Below are 20,720 nucleotides of genomic sequence, written 5' to 3' on the forward strand. Positions count from 1 at the left end.
TAGTGTGGGTTACAAGCCATTCATCAGTGGTAAGAGCCCCGTACTGAACTCTCTGAAACCTTGGCAGTAGATGTAAGTTACAGAAAGTATTACAGATACGTATTTTGCTTTAGTGGCACCTAATAGTCCCCTCTCTGAGCCAGGTCCTGTGCGACTGTTATGCCAAAAGTTTTGCTCAAAATGTGTGTCTTATTAGCATAATTAAAATACAAACGACATTAAAAACAAAAACTATATTGCTAGCGTACACTGATCAAATGGGCTGTGCAACATTTGTACATCTGTGTGCGACAGTCTGAATCTATGTAAAAAGGGCCCTAATGTGAGCAGCCGCAGCTTTCCTCACACCAGGTTCTGTTGTGCTTCATCTGCATAATTTGTACGTATGTAAAACCAATTCCTGATAAAGTTGTAGCCTAGCGTCTCTAGTACACTAATAGATAGTGTATCTCATTTGTGCTAACGCCACAAAAAGTCAAGAATATACGGTACACTACTACTCTTGGAGTGTCAGTCACACCTTACACCAAGTTAGGACTTCTGAAGGAGAAAAAAAAAAAAAAAAAGACAACTTTTATCCAATTTTATAAAACCTTACACCAGCTACTGCATAAGTGCAACTGATGGCCACATATGCTGCGTGTTGGATAGCTGAATTTGAAGCAGTATGATTTATATTTCCCCTCCATGCATTAGAATTATAAAGAAGAAAATGGTTACAAAAACATTACACAAACTATAAAATTTACACAAACATTATGTTTAGAGTTCAGATGTCCAGACTTAAACATAAAGACAACTACTTGGTTTTCTACTGTAATGCGCTTTAATGATTGGGTTGCAATGAGGAAGAAAAGTAAAGCTGTATTACTGACTGTAACAATTTCACCTAATCTTAAATAAGATGCAATGAAACGTGATGCAAATCAATTACTTGTAATTCTAAGAAGAAAAATAACGGTTGTTTAAAAAGTGACATTTAGGCACGTTCTGTACAAAAACTTTGACAATTATTATTCAAAACAAACGAAGATGAACACAACCTCTGTTTTTTGACCTTGCAGATGGTTGAAAAATAGGTTTCATGTTAAAATAAAACAATCCACGTAAGAATGCTGACTGATGCTGAAGCCACTGATGATGGGCAAGTCATTAGTCATGTGGCACAGCTTGTCTAACCTTGTTTTAAGAGTAGAGGACAAAGATGCAGAGACACTATCATTCGTGTACACAACTTAAAGCAGGTCTAAAATACAGGCACCATACACTGCTAGGCAAGAGCCCGACACAGTGGTCAATAATTAAGATTCAAAATTTATTTTTTTCGTAGAAAATCAGCACCAGCACTTCATGTGCGAGTTAAGAAAATATCACTAGAAAAAGGAAAAGAGCTTTACTATTCTGCCCTTCTCCTGTTATTGAGAAGAGGAAAATGCTGTTGTGTAAATACTGCAAGTGTTCCTGACACGTTATTCACAATTGTATTCAACTGTCCTCGTCACATAATTTAAAAAAGTAAAAAAAAAAATATTGCATAGATCACATTTGGATAGAAAAGATAAGACAGGATAGTCTATCTACCTACACAGGCAATTTGGGAAAGATAACGATTTCTTAAACACATTGCTTAAAAGGCAACAGACCCAGCAAATGTCTAGTATGAGTAAAGATAGAACAGGCTACAGCACCACTGACACAGCGTTACATTAGCACTACCATAGAAGGAAAACAGGAATGAATCTGACTGGGGGATGAGGCACAATTAATTAACCCCTCTGCTGCCAGAGTAGCCAATCATCTGATGATTACAATGACTCAAAAGAGAAGTTTAATAACAGGGACCATTCTCCTTTAACATACCGATAACCACTGTAGCTGGGAACTTCGGCACAGGTGGGCTAGTTTTCTGGGGCTTATTCCGACAAGGGAATTACTGCTGCTTACACAAGTATAGCAGGAATACATATATAAAAATCCCTCAGCATGACATTCCTGACCCGATTGTTAAATCCCTAAGCAAGGAACCCATAAAAATAATTACAACTAACACTGTCAGTGTAATAAGAAAGTAATAGAAAGTTACACTGGCTGCATTCTCTCACAACAAACTTCTTAACTGTATTTCTAATATTAATAAATCTTATGCAAGGACAAAATTAGAATTCTTAAGTAGCCCAGTCAACTCAAACGCCAATGTGAACGTCATAGATTAATTTAGAAAAGTAGTACTGGAAGTCGTGTCACAGAGACCATTGCTTCCATTCCCATCACTGGAACTTGTAGGCTACACACTTGCCAACCAACCGTATCGTGCAGGGAATTTGCTGTACCACTATACAGGGAAATACTAATAAATCAGCATTTTCATCTAGTAACCAATACAAACTTCACCGTAGGAATTGAAAAGAGGCACTGAAACATCAAAAGCTGCACAACATAACTGAATAGAGTTGGCATGTCTAGCAGCGAGGGGTTAAACGGCACACTATGTACAAAACCCACATTACACAAAGACACACAACATTAATGCTTGATTAGGAATACTGTAAACCACGCCATTCTCAGAAATGTGCACTGCTGCAGATATTTGGTTAAAAGCAATGTTCCTTCTCATAACCAGTGACAACGGTTGTGAAACAAATGCATTTAGAACAGACCTTTATCTTCTCTGTTCCACCACCCATTTACTGCCGCAGGTGTTGCAGGCATGTTAGCAGTAAAAAGGGGGTGAACAATAATAAGTTATCACTTCAAGGAACCTGAATAATAATAAAAAAAAAAAAAAAAAGTTAGAGGATGAAGTTGTCCAGCACAGTGGTCAGGAGGCTGTTGCCCCATCCCACTCCACAAGATACTGCACCTTCCCGTCAAGCGTGACTCGACGAGCTAAAACGCGGTATTTCTCACCGCAAGCTATTCTCCCGGCTGCACCAAAGTAACTGGTAATGGAATTCTTCAGGTGATGCAGCTGTAAGTCATGATCATTTTTAACAATATCTGTATTGAGTCCAGCAAGCTGAGAGTCCTCTTGGCTTTCATCATTCCTTCCTATATCAGAGTTGTGAGCTTGGAGAGCTTTTCGAGGATGACGGCCTCGCTTTCCAGGCGGTGGTACAGCAGTAGACCAGGACCTCCCTGTGCGTGTCACTCTTCTCATGTCTGACTGAGGACTAAATAGAAAACATACAACATATAACTTGAACACAAATGAAACAGTGTTACTATCACATCTCCTGACAATTTCTATAAGGGCTATTCAATCAAATGCAACGTTCAAACATCTGTAACTGCACCCCTTACATTGTTCATATTACCTTGCAAAGGAAATGAACAATGTTAGCCTAATGTACAGGAATTGTGTGCACCGCACACCACCTGTGAATACTGTACTGGATTGCACGATCATACAACATATATATTTGAATTGACAGCAGTAAGTCAGTTAACTAGTCTGCAAGTGGAGACATTTAGGTTTTCACGAGAGGAAGGGAAAAAAAAAAAAAAAAAAAAAAAAAAAAAAGCTTTTAGTCCATTCACTCTGATTTTAAGCCAGAAACCCAGTAACTGTACAAGCATTTTCATAGCATATAGACTCTGAAGCTTGGTTTCCTTATTAAAGAAAACATTAGGATTACAAGGTGATCATAATATTTTTGTATTCTATTTAACCAGATAATGGTTACAGACAACTTTCCGATTGTAATGTTAATTCTTGTATAGTGGTGTGTGCCTAGGGGTACATTTACTAAAGCCTCTAAAAGTGAAAAGAGGTGATGTTACCCATAGCAACCAATCAGATTCTCATTTCTTTATTGCATCTTAGGAAATAGAGAGAATATGGTTGCTAACGGCAACACCACCTCTTTTCAATTTGAGAAGCGTTAGTAAATATACCCCATAGCCCCTACTTTTCTAATTAGACACAACTAAATGTACCTGGAAAGGCTGGTTGAGGTAGTAGTTTCTTTTGAACTGGCAGCACTGGACTCTACATCAGAGTTACTAGAGGAGAAAGTGGTGATATCAGCTCTTCTGAAACACACAGACAAGTTTTATAAAAAACAAATATGTAGATAAGTAAAAGAACAATTAGTGCTGTGTCTTACTTTCTTTGATCTGGTGACTCTAACAGGCTGGTCTTCTCCAATACTAGATCAGTCTCCATTTTCTAAAATGACAAACATTTAACACATTTGATCTATTAGCTCTGATTTTTATAGACATTTCCTCTCTACTCCCATCTTCAAACATCAGTCTGACAGGAAAAGTATCACTAGTCTGTGCTGCTGGGAGACATTGGGGCAGATGTATTAACCTGGAGAAGTAATAAAGCAGTGATAAATGCAAGGTGATAAACGCATCAGCCAGTCACCTCCTAACTAATTCAAATTCGTAATGATTGACCTTGCGCTTATCACTAGTTTATCACTTCTACAGGTTAATACATCTGCCCCACTGTTTTAGTTCCCTTGGTCTGTGGTTTCACTGCTTGCTATCAAAATGTCCTCAATTCACCATACTTAGCCACATGGCCACAACAACAATTAGACATCCTGATAAATTTTGAACCCGTGTACCCCAATCTGTTGTCTTGATGCCCCTGTAGCATTACTATTTGTGTACAAACGTAAAATTGCCTTCTAAAGATCAAAGTTGCTGACATGACTGAGCCATGAGGATAGAGAGTGCCAATACAAAAGCAAGCTACTAATGAACCAACCAAACAAAACACAAGGGGTGGGATCACAGTGTCCAAATGAATCCAGAGAAACAGATTTTACAGTGAGTACACAAAAATAGTCTGTCAGTCACCCATGCTGGGGACACTGCTGTACCAAAGCATTTGTTTTTCATGCTTACCGAGTATGGAGCATCGTAGTTGTCATTCTGCAGCAGTTTTCTTCTGTGCGAGCCTGGTGGACGACCCACTGGCTTCCTCTTCTTCACTTCAATATTATTCTCTTCTCTGCAAAGAATCACGGGAAAGCCACAAGTCAGACTCGCAATCTCTGCAACCAGACAGACTTTAAGCAGGACATATACTACTCCCCAATTATCAAATCCTACCATCTCCTCAAACATTCATATTTCACTAATAAGAACCACCAGTTTCAGGATATTTACAGGAACGTAATAGAAGGAAGCAGTGTCCATTAAACTAGAAGCACAAAACCAGTGGGTTGTGTACACCAAATCTGTTTGAGGTCCGGATTAGAATGTATTCTAGTAATAATTTTGATGGGACATCATCAATGGCTCAGAGTTTAACTGCTGTGCTAGATACTGTAGGAAACTTCATAAATAAAGCTCTGCATAGAGATAAGATTGCTGCTTCACAGCGCTAGGACCAGGGGTTCAGCTACAGTTGTGCATATGGAATGGGAGTAGGAAGTAAGCACTATTGTGACAGGGCCCGTTATGAATTAATATTCTCAGCAAAGCACTGTGAAATACAAATACACTGTTTATACAAGTTTCCCCCCCCTTCCTGATTTCTTCTATTTTTGCATATTGGTGATAATTGTTTCAGCTCATCAAACCAAATTGAATATACTACAAAGACAACCTGCACAAATATGGTTACTAAATGATCATTCATTTACTGAAGAAGAAAAACACACACACACCCCAACAGGATTTTGGTAGTTACTAGTAAATCCATTTCTCAGATTCCACAGGGGACACTGGAAGATCTTTACGGTGGGGCATAGATGGTGAACAAGTGGAGCTGGCACTTTAAATTCTTTAGAATTGTGACTGGCTCCTCCCCTCTATGCCCCCCCTACAGACCAGTTAGAAGAGGAAGAGGAAAATACAAATACAGTTGTCACCAGTCAACCTAACAGATAATTTAAAAAAATATAAAAATTATATATAAAAAAACTCCTTATCCTGGCAGAAAAAAAAAAAAGCTGGGAGTGCATCCAGTGTCCCCTGTGGAATCGGAGAAGTGGATTTACCGGTAAGTACCAAAATCCAGTTGTCTCCTTCATCCACTAGGGGACACTTGTAGGTCTTTACGGTGGGAACGTCCCAAAGCTCCCATCCACAGGCGCCGAGAGTCCTGTAGTACTGATCAGCCAAACTGAGAAGCCGAAGCTGCAAAGGTATCAGACTTGTAGAATTTTTATGTTTACCAGACCAAGTTGCCAGTCTACACAACTGTGTCAAAGAAACACCCCTAGCAGCTGCCCAAGAAAAACCTACCGATCGCGTGGAATGGGCTGACACCAAACTCTGTGGAGGAAGAGAGGCTGCAAGATAAGCTTGTCTAATGGTAAATTTAATCCAACGAGCCAAAGTCTGTGTTGAGGCAGGCCAACCAGGCCTAGCAATCTTACGCAAGTCATCTGTTCTCTCCACATAAATACGCTGGACCCGAACCACATCCAGGGATTTCGAAGAGGGAGAATCGCCTGAGAGCACCGGGTCCATCATAGGCTGGTTAATGTGAAACGATTAAACAAACTTAGGCAAGAAAGACCTGAGTGCGGAGTCCTGCTCTGTACTTGTAGAAAATTAAATATGGAGGACGAAAGAGCTCCCAATTCGGAAACCCTCCGAGCCGAAGCCAGGGCCAGGAGTAAAACTACTTTCCACATAAGAAATTTAAGTTCTACCGATTCCAGAGGTTCAAATAACAATAACTGTAAGAAGGATAGAACAATATCCAGATCCCAAGGAGCTGTAGGAGGGCAGAACGGTGGTTTAAGACTGATAACTTCCTGAAGGAAAGTTTGTACTTCAGGCAGTAACACCAATATTTTTCGGGGAGGGGACAGAAAAAAGGGCAGAGACACGTCTAGCAGATGCCAATGCCACCAGTGTGACCGCCTTCCAAGTAAGAAACTTGACATCCACCTCCTGTAAGGCCCGAACCAATCAAATTGCAGGAAGATCAACACCACATTAAGATCCCAAGGTGCCGTAGGAGGCACAAAGGGTGGTTGGATGTGCAGAACCCCTTTCAAGAAAGTCTGAACCTCAGGGAGAGCAGACAATTGCTTCTGGAAGGAAATGGACAAAGCCGAAATCTGGACTTTTATGGAGCCCAAGCGTAGGCCCACATCCACACCTGCTTGCAGAAAGGAGAAACCGTCCCAGTTGAAACACCACCATAGGAAACTTCTTGGATTCACACCAAGACACATTTTTTTCCAAATGCGATGGTAATGTTTAGACGTTACTCCCTTCCTAGCCTGTATCAGGGTAGGAATGACCTTGTTCGGAATACCCTTCCAAGCTAGGATCTGGCGTTCAAACCTCCATGCCATTAAATGTAGCCACGGTAAGTCTTGATAGGCGAATGGCCCCCTGTTGAAGAAGGTCCTCACAGAGAGGAAGAGGCCTTGGATCTTCCAGCAGCAAGTCCAGAAGGTCTGCATATCAAGCCCTTAGCGGCCAGTCCGGAGCAATGAGGATCGCCTGTACTCTTATTCTTTTTATTAGCTTGAGAATCTTTGGAATGAGTGGAAGTGGAGGGAACACCCATGGAGTTACCAGGGCGTCCACCGCCACTGCTTGTGGGTCTCGTGACCTGGAACAGTACCTCCAAAGCTTCTTGTTGAGGCGAGAGGCCATCATGTTTATGCGAGGTACACCATACCGGCTTGTTACCTCTGCGAACACCTCCGTGTGGAGATCCCATTCTCCTGGATGGAGATAGTGTCCGCTGAGGAAGTCCGCTTCCCAGTTGTCCACTCCCAGAATGAAGATAGCCGACAGAGCGAGCGAATGCCTTTCCGCCCGAGGAAGATTCTCGTTACCTCTGACATTGCGGCTCTGCTCTTCGTTTCGCCCTGTCTGTTTATGTAGGACACGGCTGTGACATTGTCCGACTGAACCTGAATGGCTCAATCTTGCAGAAGATGTGCCGCTTGCAGAAGGCTGTTGTATATGGCCCTTAGTTCCAGCACTTTTATTGGAAGGACAGATTCCTGACTTGACCACCTTCCTTGGAAGTTTTCCCCCTGAGTGATTGCTCCCCAACCTCTGAGGCTTGCATCCGTGGTTAGAAGAATCAGGTTCTGAATCCCGAACCTGCGGCCCTCAAGCAGGTGAGAAGTCTGCAGCCACCATAGGATGGAAAATAAGAATTTACTTACCGATAATTCTATTTCTCGGAGTCCGTAGTGGATGCTGGGGTTCCTGAAAGGACCATGGGGAATAGCGGCTCCGCAGGAGACAGGGCACAAAAAGTAAAGCTTTAGGATCAGGTGGTGTGCACTGGCTCCTCCCCCTATGACCCTCCTCCAAGCCTCAGTTAGGATACTGTGCCCGGACGAGCGTACACAATAAGGAAGGATTTTGAATCCCGGGTAAGACTCATACCAGCCACACCAATCACACTGTACAACCTGTGATCTGAACCCAGTTAACAGTATGATAACAGCGGAGCCTCTGAAAAGATGGCTCACAACAATAATAACCCGATTTTTGTAACTATGTACAAGTATTGCAGATAATCCGCACTTGGGATGGGCGCCCAGCATCCACTACGGACTCCGAGAAATAGAATTATCGGTAAGTAAATTCTTATTTTCTCTATCGTCCTAGTGGATGCTGGGGTTCCTGAAAGGACCATGGGGATAATACCAAAGCTCCCAAACGGGCGGGAGAGTGCGGATGACTCTGCAGCACCGAATGAGAGAACTCCAGGTCCTCCTTAGCCAGGGTATCAAATTTGTAGGATTTTACCAACGTGTTTGCCCCTGACTAAATAGCCGCTCGGCAAAGTTGTAAAGCCGAGACCCCTCGGGCAGCCGCCCAAGATAAGCCCACCTTCCTTGTGGAATGGGCATTTACATATTTTGGCTGTGGCAGGCCTGCCACAGAATGTGCAAGCTGAATTGTATTACACATCCAACGAGCAATAGTCTGCTTAGAAGCAAGAGCACCCAGTTTGTTGGGTGCATACAGGATAACAGCAAGTCAGTTTTCCTGACTCCAGCCGTCCTGGAACCTATATTTACAGGGCCCTGACAACATCTAGCAACCTGGAGTCCTCCAAGTCCCTAGTAGGAGCAAGGCACCAAAATAAGCTGGTTCAGGTGAAACACTGACACCACCTTAGGGAGAGAACTGGGGACGAGTCCGCAGCTCTGCCCTGTCCAAATGGACAACCAGATATGGGCTTTTTTGAGAAAAAAACCACCAATTTGACACTCGCCTGGTCCAGGCCAGGGCCAAGAGCATGGTCACTTTTCATGTGAGATGCTTCAAATCCACAGATTTGACTGGTTTTAAACCAATGTGATTTGAGGAATCCCAGAACTACGTTGAGATCCCACAGTGCCACTGGAGGCACAAAAGGGGGTTGTATATGCAATACTCCCTTGACAAACTTCTGGACTTCAGGAACTGAAGCCACTTTCTGGAAGAAAATCGACAGGGCCGAAATTTGAACCTTAATGGACCCCAATTTGAGGCCCATAGACACTCCTGTTTGCAGGAAATGCAGGAATCGACCGAGTTGAAATTTCTTCGTGGGGCCTTTCTGGCCTCACACCACGCAACATATTTTTGCCACATGTGGTGATAATGTTGTGCGGTCACCTCCTTTCTGGCTTTGACCAGGGTAGGAAAGACCTCTTCCGGAATGCCTTTTTCCCTTAGGATCCGGCGTTCCACCGCCATGCCGTCAAACGCAGCTGCGGTAAGTCTTGGAACAGACATGGTACTTGCTGAAGTAAGTCCCTTCTTAGCGGCAGAGGCCATAAGTCCTCTGTGAGCATCTCTTGAAGTTCCGGGTACCAAGTCCTTCTTGGCCAATCCGGAGCCATGAGTATAGTTCTTACTCCTCTACGTCTTATAAGTCTCAGTACCTTAGGTATGAGAAGCAGAGGATGGAACACATACACCGACTGGTACATCCATGGTGTTACCAGAACGTCCACAGCTATTGCCTGAGGGTCTCTTAACCTGGCGCAATACCTGTCCCGTTTTTTGTTCAGACGGGACGCCATCATGTCCACCTTTGGTATTTCCCAACGGTTTACAATCATGTGGAAAACTTCCCGATGAAGTTTCCACTCTGCCGGGTGGAGGTCGTGCCTGCTGAGGAAGTCTGCTTCCCAGTTTCCATTCCCGGAATGAAACACTGCTGACAGTGCTATCACATGATTTTCCGCCCAGCGAAAAGTCCTTGCAGTTTTTGCCATTGCCCTCCTGCTTCTTGTGCCGCCCTGTCTATTTACGTGGGCGACTGCCGTGATGTTTTTCCCACTGGATCAATACCGGCTGACCTTGAAGCAGAGGTCTTGCTAAGCTTAGAGTATTATAAATTTACCCTTAGCTCCAGTATATTTATGTGGAGAAAAGTCTCCAGACTTGATCACACTCCCTGGAATTTTTTTCCTTGTGTGACTGCTCCCCAGCCTCTCGGGCTGGCCTCCGTGGTCACCAGCATCCATCCTGAATGCCGAATCTGCGGCCCTCTAGAAGATGAGCACTCTGTAACCACCACAGGAGAGACACCCTTGTCCTTGGATATAGGGTTATCCGCTGATGCATCTGAAGATGCGATCCGGACCATTTGTCCAGCAGATCCCACTGAAAAATTCTTGCGTGAAATCTGCCGAATGGAATTGCTTCGTAGGAAGTCACCATCTTTACCAGGACCCTTGTGCAATGATGCACTGATTTTAGGAGGTTCCTGACTAGCTCGGATAACTCCCTGGCTTTCTCTTCCGGGAGAAACACCTTTTTCTGGACTGTGTCCAGAATCATCCCTAGGCACAGCAGACTTGTCGTCGGGATCAGCTGCGATTTTGGAATATTTAGAATCCACCCGAAGAAGAATCATCATTTCGGCCATTACCTTGGTAAAGACCCGGGGTGCCGTGGACAATCCAAACGGCAGCGTCTGAAACTGATAGTGACAGTTCTGTACCACGAACCTGAGGTACCCTTAGTGAGAAGGGCAAATTTTGGACATGGAGGTAAGCATCCCTGATGTCTCGGGACACTATATAGTCCCCTTCTTCCTGGTTCGTTATCACTGCTCTGAGTGACTCCATCTTGATTTGAACCTTTGTAAGTGTTCAAATTTTTTTAGATTTAGAATAGGTCTCACCTAGCCTTCTGGCTTCAGTACCACAATATAATGTGGAATAATACCCCTTTTCTTGTTGTAGGAGGGGTAATTTGATTATCACCTGCTGGGAATACAGCTTGTGAATTGTTTCCCATACTGCCTCCTTGTCGGAGGGAGACCTTGGTAAACCAGACTTCAGGAGCCTGCGAAGGGGAAACGTCTCGACATTCCAATCTGTACCCCTGGGATACTACATGTAGGATCCAGGGGTCCTGTACGGTCCCAGCGTCATGCTGAGAGCTTGGCAGAAGCGGTGGAACGCTTCTGTTCCTGGGAATGGGCTGCCTGCTGCAGTCTTCTTCCCTTTCCTCTATCCCTGGGCAGATATGACTCTTATAGGGACGAAAGGACTGAGGCTGAAAAGACGGTGTCTTTTTCTGCAGAGATGTGACTTAGGGTAAAAACGGTGGATTTTCCAGCAGTTGCCGTGGCCACCAGGTCCGATGGACCGACCCCAAATAACTCCTCTTCCTTTATATGGCAATACACCTTTGTGCCGTTTGGAATCTGCATCACCTGACCACTGTCGTGTCCATAAACATCTTCTGGCAGATATGGACATCGCACTTACTCTTGATGCCAGAGTGCAAATATCCCTCTGTGCATCTCGCATATATAGAAAATGCATCCTTTAAATGCTCTATAGTCAATAAAATACTGTCCCTGTCAAGGGTATCAATATTTTTAGTCAGGGAATCCGACCAAGCCACCCCAGCTCTGCACATCCAGGCTGAGGCGATCGCTGGTCGCAGTATAACACCAGTATGTGTGTATATACTTTTTATGATATTTTCCAGCCTCCTGTCAGCTGGCTCCTTGAGGACGGCCCTATCTATAGACGGTACCGCCACTTGTTTTGATAAGCGTGTGAGCGCCTTATCCACCCTAAGGGGTGTTTCCCAACGCGCCCTAACTTCTGGCGGGAAAGGGTATACCGCCCATAATTTTCTATCGGGGGGAACCCACGCATCATCACACACTTCATTTAATTTATCCGATTCAGGAAAAACTACGGTAGTTTTTTCACATCCCACATAATACCCTCTTTTGTGGTACTTGTAGTATCAGAAATATGTAACACCTCCTTCATTGCCCTTAACGTGTGGCCCTAATAAGGAATACGTTTGTTTATTCACCGTTGACACTGGATTCAGTGTCTGTGTCTGTGTCGACCGACTAAAGTAAACGGGCGTTTTAAAACCCCTGACGGTGTTTCTGAGACGTCTGGACCGGTACTAATTGTTTGTCGGCCGTCTCATGTCGTCAACCGACCTTGCAGCGTGTTGACATTATCACGTAATTCCCTAAATAAGCCATCCATTCCGGTGTCGACTCCCTAGAGAGTGACATCGCCATTACAGGCAATTGCTCCGCCTCCTCACCAACATCGTCCTCATACATGTCGACTCACACGTACCGACACACAGCACACACACAGGGAATGCTCTGATAGAGGACAGGACCCACTAGCCCTTTGGAGAGACAGAGGGAGAGTTTGCCAGCACACACCAAAAACGCTATAATTATATAGGGACAACCTTATATAAGTGTTTTCCCTTATAGCATCTTTTATATATTTCTAACGCCAAATTAGTGCCCCCCCCTCTCTGTTTTAACCCTGTTTCTGTAGTGCAGTGCAGGGGAGAGCCTGGGAGCCTTCCCTCCAGCCTTTCTGTGAGGGAAAATGGCGCTGTGTGCTGAGGAGATAGGCCCCGCCCCTTTTTCGGCGGGCTCGTCTCCCGCTCTTTAATGGATTCTGGCAGGGGTTAAATATCTCCATATAGCCCCCGGAGGCTATATGTGAGGTATTTTTAGCCAAAAAAGGTTTTCATTTGCCTCCCAGGGCGCCCCCCTCCCAGCGCCCTGCACCCTCAGTGACTGCCGTGTGAAGTGTGCTGAGAGGAAATGGCGCACAGCTGCAGTGCTGTGCGCTACCTTAAGAAGACTGAGGAGTCTTCTGCCGCCGATTCTGGACCTCTTCTCGTTTCAGCATCTGCAAGGGGGCCGGCGGCGAGGCTCCGGTGACCATCCAGGCTGTACCTGTGATTGTCCCTCTGGAGCTAATGTCCAGTAGCCAAAGAAGCCAATCCATCCTGCACGCAGGTGAGTTCACTTCTTCTCCCCTAAGTCCCTCGTTGCAGTGATCCTGTTGCCAGCAGGACTCACTGTAAAATAAAAAACCTAAGCTAAACTTTTCTAAGCAGCTCTTTAGGAGAGCCACCTAGATTGCACCCTTCTCGGCCGGGCACAAAAATCTAACTGAGGCTTGGAGGAGGGTCATAGGGGGAGGAGCCAGTGCACACCACCTGATCCTAAAGCTTTACTTTTTGTGCCCTGTCTCCTGCGGAGCCGCTATTCCCCATGGTCCTTTCAGGAACCCCAGCATCCACTAGGACGATAGAGAAATCCTGGCTTTCGGCGACAGGCATATCCACTGGTGCATGTGAAGCTGTGAACCCGACCAATTGTCCAGGAGATCCAGCTGGAAGAACCGTGCATGGAATCTTCCGTACTGTAGAGTCTTGTAGGAGGCCACCATCTTTTCCACAAGGCGAATGCACTGATGAACCAATACCCGGGCTGGCTTCAAGTCATCCCGGACCATTGATTTGATCACCAACGCTTTCTCCAGTGGTAGAAACACCCTCTACATTTCTGGGTCACGTATCATCCCCAGGAAGGGCAGTCTCCTTGCCGGTTCCAAATGTGACTTTGGTAGGTTCAGGATCCACCCATGATCCTGGAGTAGTCAAGTTGACAGAGCAATACTTGCAACAACTTCTCCCTGGAAGATGCTTTTATTAGCAGATCGTCCAGATATGGAATAATGTTCACCTCCTGTCTGCAGAGGAGAACCATCATTTCCGCCATCACCTTGGTGAATACCCTCGGTGCAGTGGAGAGGCCGAATGGGAGGGCCTGGAATTGAAAATCACAGTCCAACAGTGCGAATCGGAGATAAGCTTGATGCGGCTGCCAAATCGGAATGTGGAGGTACGCATCCTTGATATCCAGGGATACCAGGAATTCCCCCTCCTCCAGACCTGATATCACCGCCCTTAGAGACTCCATTTTGAACTTGAACTCCCTCAGAAAGGGATTTAGTGATTTTAAGTTCAGAGTGGGCCTGACCGAACCATCCGTTTTCGGTACCACGAAAAGGTTCTAATAGTAACCTTTGTTTTGCATCTGGGGAGGAACTGGTATAACATGCGCCTCCACCAACTTCTGGATGGCTCCCTATAGGGTAGCCCTGTCTGTCAGCAAAGCTGGCAAGCCTGATTTGAAGAACAGGTGAGGAGGGAGATCCTGAAATTTCAGCCGGTACCCCTAGGACACAATATCTTGTACCCAGGGATCCAGGCCGGAAGACACCCAGACGTGACTGAAATGTCCGAGTCTCGCCCCCACCGGCTAGGGAAGCCAATCCCGGGCCATTTTTTCAATCCCGGGTATCGGGATTGAAAAATGGCCAATCCCGGGATTTCCAGGATACCCGGGATTGGCTTTTACCTAGGTGGCCGCCCCCTCGCCCCACCCCGCCCATATAACTCACCATATACCGGGGGCGGGCGGGCAACATCGTGTGACCGTTGCTGGTGTCTCCCAGCAGCAGCTAACAGCGCAGCGTGACCTCTCACGCTGCGCTGGGGACCCGGAAGCCGGGCAGCGTTTGAGCGTTCTGTGGACGCTCAACGCTGATCCCTCAATCCCCGGGATTGGAGCTTCCAATCCCGGGATTGAATCCCGGCCATTTTTGGCCCTAAATCCCGGGATCCCAGGATTGGCCACCATACCACCGGCCCAGTCATGCTGAGGACTTTGGCGTACCTGAAGCAGGCTTCTGTTCCTGGGAACCCGCAGCAGGTTTCTTGGATTTTGGTCGACCTCTAGAGAAGGTGTTGGACGGTGTGGCCTTTCTTGTTTTAGTAACCCGAAAGGACTGTGATGCAGCTGAAGAAAACTTTCTTCATAGCAGGTGCAACTGAGGGGAGAAAAGGTGACTTACCCGCTGTAGCCGTGGAGATCCACGCATCCCCAAAGAGCCTGACCTGTGTAGGGTAGGGTCTCTCCACCTCTCCCGGATTCCACGTCAGCAGCCCACTGGCGCAGCCACAGTCCTCGACGAGCTGAGACCGACATGGAAGATATTCCTGCAGCCATTAATCCCAGGTCTTTCATGGATTCCACCATAAATCCTGCAGAATCATGAATGTTACGTAAAAACAATTCAACGTCACTTTTATCCATCGTATCCAAACCCTCAAGTAACGTGCCTGACCACTTTACTATAGCTTTGGAAATCCATGCACAGGCAATAGTAGGATGTAGTATCGCCCCTGAAGCCGTGTATATGGATTTGAGTGTACTATCAATTTTGTGATCAGCCAGCTCCTTTAAGGCGGTAGATCCTGGGACAGGTAAAACCACCTTTTTCGAGAGTCTGGATACAGACGAGTCCACTATGGGTGGATTTCCCATTTTTTCCTATCCTCCTCAGGGAAGGGCAAAGCAACCAGAACCCTTCTAAGGATCTGGAATTTTCTCTCTGGGTTTTCCCACGCTTTTTCAAAAATAGCATTTAATTCTTTGGATGCAGGGAAGGTTAGCGAGGCTCTCTTATTGAATTAAGCCTCCTCAACCTGCTCAGGTGTTGTATCAGCAATATTAAACACATCCCTGAAAGCCTCTATCATCCACTGCACCCCTTTTGCAAGATATGCGGCCCCCCGCAGCACATCCCTATCACAGTCTGCCGTGTCAGAATCAGTATCCGTGTAATCTTGCATAATCTGGGCAAGAGCACGTTTGTGGGAACCAACAGACAGGGGACCCTGAGGAAACAGAACCGGACCAAACTGGCATAGAGTTCTGTAAAACCTGAGATGTAGATTAATTCTGTGCAAACTAGTAGAAATCTGAGTTATCGTAGATTTGATAGAGGATAACCACTCAGGCTCCCTTGCAGGTATCTGCGCTAATACAGTGCAATCCGGATTACATGGATAGAGATCATCCTGAGAGGACATATCCTCTGCAGCATACAACACAGAGTCCCTGGACATAGCTAAATGGAGACCACAGACACTCCACACACAGGGGAGGCTAGACATAGTTTCACCTCTAAGAATGGCAGTAGAGTACAGAGATTGGAGCCAACCCACACACCGCGCTTTTAAGGTATAGGGAGACCCCAACCAGAGCCGTCTGTGCACCTTAATAGGTTACACAGCCTTTACACAGCCCCCCCCCCCCCCCCTTCTACAACCCCCTGGTACCGTAAGAGATAGCTGGAGTTGCTCTGGAGGAACAGCTCCTCACTGTCAGCGTTTCTGCAGGCAGGAAAACGGCGCTGATTGCTACTGGGTTCGCTCTGAGAAGCTCCGCCTCCTTAATGGCACAGTCCTACCGCTCTTCTGGAGATTATACTGGCCTGAGGAATTGCGCTGGCAGCGATCATGGGACCCTGGCAGGCTTTGGAGGTCAGTGTAGGGTGTAGGCGCTGGCTCAGGGCTCCCCTCACAGCGCCGCACTATATACCCTGTTGCCGCTATCTTAACATCGGCTCCCCGCTTGCTAGGGGGGCCGGTGACTCACTCGCCACTGATCTTCTGGCTCTGTAAAAAGGTGGCGGCATGCTGCCGGGGTGCCCTGTAGCGGGGAACGTTCTATACCCTCAGGAGCTCAGTGTCCTGTCAGCGGAGATAGTGGCTCAGACCCCGCAGGGCGGACACTACTCGCCCCCTTAGTCCCACGATTTTGCCAGCAGCCTCCCTGTAAAATAATAAACTCTAAGATAAACTTTACTAAAGAAGCTCTGTAGAGCTCCCGTAGCTGTGACCGGCTCCACCGGGCACATTTTCTAAACAGAGTCTGGTAGGAGGGGCATAGAGGGAGGAGCCAGCCCACACTCTCAAACTCTTAAAGTGCCAATGGCTCCTAGTGGACTCGTCTATACCCCATGGTACTAATGTGGACTCCAGCATCCTCTAGGACATAAGAGAAATAGAACTTTTCTAGCAATGTGAAGTTGGTAATAAGTTCTCAACAAGCAGCACAGTACTGCATTATCAAAAGAAATTAATCACAATGCCATTTCTAAATCTCTGGAACACCAGCGAACCACAGCCATCATCTGCAAATGGAAATAACTGATCAGTGAATTTTCTCAGGAATGGCTGGCCTACTGAGGTTCCTCCAAGAGAAAGTCTCAAACAAACCCAGAAAACATCTAAGGAATTGAATTGCAGGCCTTGTTTTGTAAGTCTAATTTAATGTCCGTCTGATTCCACCATAACAAACAAACTGGGCAAAATGGTACCCATGAGAGAGCTGCAAGGCAAAAGCCACAATTAATCAAAAAGGAACAAAGGCTTGTCTCATATCTGCCAAAAAGACATGGGTACCATTACATCTGGCTTAAAGCTAACACTGCATTCCACAATAACAACAGCATACCAGACTTCCGGTTCCGGCTGCGATGCACTAGCAGCGTGAGGACAGAGCTCCGCTGCCGCCCGCCGGAAAAACACATTTAAAAGGTTGAAAAACCTCCATCACAGCCCGTTCGCCCCCCTATATATCAGGGGAAAGGCTCCTGCACATCATGGACCGCTACTTAGCCTCCTCGACGCTCTCGAAAAAAGAACAAAAGCGGGAAAAGGAAAAACGCCGCATGGAGCTAAAAATGGCGCTGGACGCGGAGACGCCGACGACAGCTCCCCCTCCCTCCTCTTCCTACCCAGCAGCGGAACCAGAGAGAAATGTGGTTTCCACGATGCATGATGACCCCGCTCCAGCTGCAAAGACTGCAGATCAGGTACTTTTTACACCCGCAATACCCGTTACATATGAGGATATGGTGGGAGCGATGTGTAAAGCTATGGGACCCCTAATTAAAGCCCAGACTGAAGATATTAATAAACAATTGACTCAGCTAACACACCGGGTATTGCAAACGGAGCAAAGGGCGGGAGAGATGTTCCAGGACGTATCTAAGCTCAAACAAGACATGACACATATCACTCGATCACAGCACCAGATTTGGAACAAGCTAGACGATTTGGAAAACAGGTCGCGCAGATCGAACTTGCGGGTAGTGGGACTCCCGGAAACCCTGCGGGGTGCAGCACTGTATACCTTTCTACGTACCACACTACCAGATCTGTTACAAATCACTGACTCCTGTCGTGATATGGTTATAGAAAGAGCACACAGGGTAGGTGCCCAGAAAAGCTATGAAGGAGCCAGACCCAGAGTAGTGCTGTTTAAATGCCTTAATTTCCTGCACAAAGAAGAAATATGGAGAGCGTCCCGAAAAACCCGGGGTCTAATGTGGGAATCACAAAGTTTTAATCTTCCAAGATTATTCAGTGGAACTCTCAAAAGCAAGAAAAGCGTTCTCCCCAATATGCTCTAAACTGGTGCAACTTGGTAGAAAATTCTCTTTACTATACCCTGCCAGACTCCGCATTTACTCAGGCACCTCCTTTACAGATTTCCTTTCAGCAGAGGATGCGGATGCATACTTAAATGAGGAAGAAGATTCTACACGATCACAAGGAGACGTTTCTGAGGACATTTAATCCCTCATACTTGCACACCTTTGCTAACTGGAATACCTTCTTAATACCATCATATAGGTTTATCCTGATAACTATGATTATTTGCATAGATATGGCTCCATACTGTCAATTTGGCTTTATACTGCTACCTTTACACACTATATGGAAAAGAAACAGGATGCCAGCAGACTTTCCAATATAATATATCTGGTAATAGGTTATTATACCCCGTTACGAAAGGACCTTTATTACTGAGCCCATACCCCCCCTGGAGGGACGGACTGTACAAATATATCTCTTAGTACCCGGCGGGGTAGGCGAGAAGCTCTTTCTCCTCTTTCATGGTTATGTTAATACCACCCTCGTTTAACCCCGGAAGTTGCTTAATTTCGTTAAGAATGTTCTTTTTGATTGTTATTTCTCTGATTTTCAGTTACGATGCCTTGCTGATAGATAATCAGCATTGGACTGTCCTTTTCTGGCCTAGATATGATATGTGGAATATTGATTCTACATCTCTTTCTCTATGCTTTCTAATTCACTCTTTTTCTCTCTCCCCTCACCCATCCTCTAATATTGATATATACCGACGGAGTAATGTATGCCTATATTTAATTTTGTACCAGATGCATTTTTATACTGTGATACTAGATCCACCCTTGACCATTTACCTATGTAATAATAGTTAAATGACTGCGATAAAAATAGGATCTTGGAACATAGGAGGGATCAACTCTCCGCATAAAAGGAAAAAGGTTCGGCTATACTTAAATAAATTAAAAATAGATTTAATATATCTACAGGAAACCCATTTAAGGGAATCTGAGATGCTCAAACTGAATTCCCTTTCGTGGAAACCGATTGCCTCCTCCCCATACACATCCAAAGCCAGAGGTGTAGCTATACTAGCTAAACAACATATTAATGTGGAAATGAAAGAAACAATAGTAGACCCTGAGGGTAGATATGTGATCTGTAAAGTTCTTTTGGATAAAAATGATTATTGTTTATGCAACTTGTATGCCCCAAATACGAATGTGCAACCCTTTTTGCAAAATGTAATACAAATTCTCACACCTTTCTCAGATATTCCCATTATAGTGGGGGGCGACCTTAATGCAGTATCCTCTCTGTTACTAGACCGACAGCTTCCCAGAAGAAGGAAGGTCAAATTACCTAAAAAAGGTGTCCCATGGTTCACAAGATCAATGAACCTAATAGATATATGGAGAGCCCTCAATCCAACAGATAAGGCATACACATGCCTCTCGGCGGCACATGGCACGCTATCTAGGATTGACTACCTGTTACCCTCTGCAACATTAATGCCCCATATAAAAACAGTTGGTATCGAACCCATCACGATATCTGACCACGCAGTAATATGGTTGGACATGACACTACAGACGGACAAAGGCCCTTTTCGATCATGGAGGTTCCCTTCATCAATGACATTGTCTCTTGATTTTAGAACGATGCTCACTGAGACCTGGGACACCTATGTGACTAATAATGAAAGTACCCTAAAGGAATCACCACAATTATTTTGGCAGGCTTCTAAAACGGTCCTACGAGGAGAAATAATTTCCTATACTTCCAAAATATATAAAAAACTACAGACTGACTTTCTCCATGCCCAGCAATTATTAACAGATAACTTCCAAACATATAAAACTAACCCGACATTGATAAACAGAGATAACTACTCGAAAGCAAGGGTAGAATTTGAGAGTCTATTAGCCAAAATGGAATCCCGTCATACTTTTAAAAAGGACGCCAAATTTCATCGCTTTAGCAATAAATCGGGGAAACTCCTTTCCAGTTTACTGAGAGGACAAATGTCACCTATGTTGGTACACCCCCTAAAAACAGACACAGGTTCGCTCACAACAGATAGCGCTCAGATCTCCCAGATAATGCAGACATTTTATACAGACTTATATGCAGAACCTCCAAGACCAGAGCCAGATGCAAAATTATTCTGGGAGAATTTACCAATACCCCAGCTAGCTGAAAACCATAGAGAACAATTGAGCTTGCCTATATCCGAGGCGGAGGTA

General features: G+C 45.4%; 1 protein-coding gene across 6 annotated transcripts in view; it reads right to left on the minus strand.

The window, feature by feature from the left end:
• Positions 1 to 807: 807 nt before the first annotated feature.
• Positions 808 to 20,720, minus strand: part of MTF2 (metal response element binding transcription factor 2) — a 181,035-nt gene continuing 161,122 nt past the window's right edge. For 4 of the 6 annotated variants that reach the window (XM_063939878.1, XM_063939876.1, XM_063939877.1 and 1 more), the window contains 4 exons: positions 4,861 to 4,966; positions 4,107 to 4,168; positions 3,937 to 4,032; positions 808 to 3,170 (listed from right to left, as the gene is read on the minus strand). In XM_063939878.1, coding sequence (XP_063795948.1) covers positions 2,819 to 3,170; positions 3,937 to 4,032; positions 4,107 to 4,168; positions 4,861 to 4,966 — 616 coding nt within the window. In that variant the 3' untranslated portion in view covers positions 808 to 2,818. The remainder of the gene's footprint in view (positions 3,171 to 3,936; positions 4,033 to 4,106; positions 4,169 to 4,860; positions 4,967 to 20,720) is intronic. The other 2 variants (XM_063939874.1, XM_063939875.1) reach the window with 2 other exon arrangements.

Source organism: Pseudophryne corroboree, chromosome 9, assembly GCF_028390025.1.
Source record: "Pseudophryne corroboree isolate aPseCor3 chromosome 9, aPseCor3.hap2, whole genome shotgun sequence".
NCBI classification, from domain to species: domain Eukaryota; kingdom Metazoa; phylum Chordata; class Amphibia; order Anura; family Myobatrachidae; genus Pseudophryne; species Pseudophryne corroboree.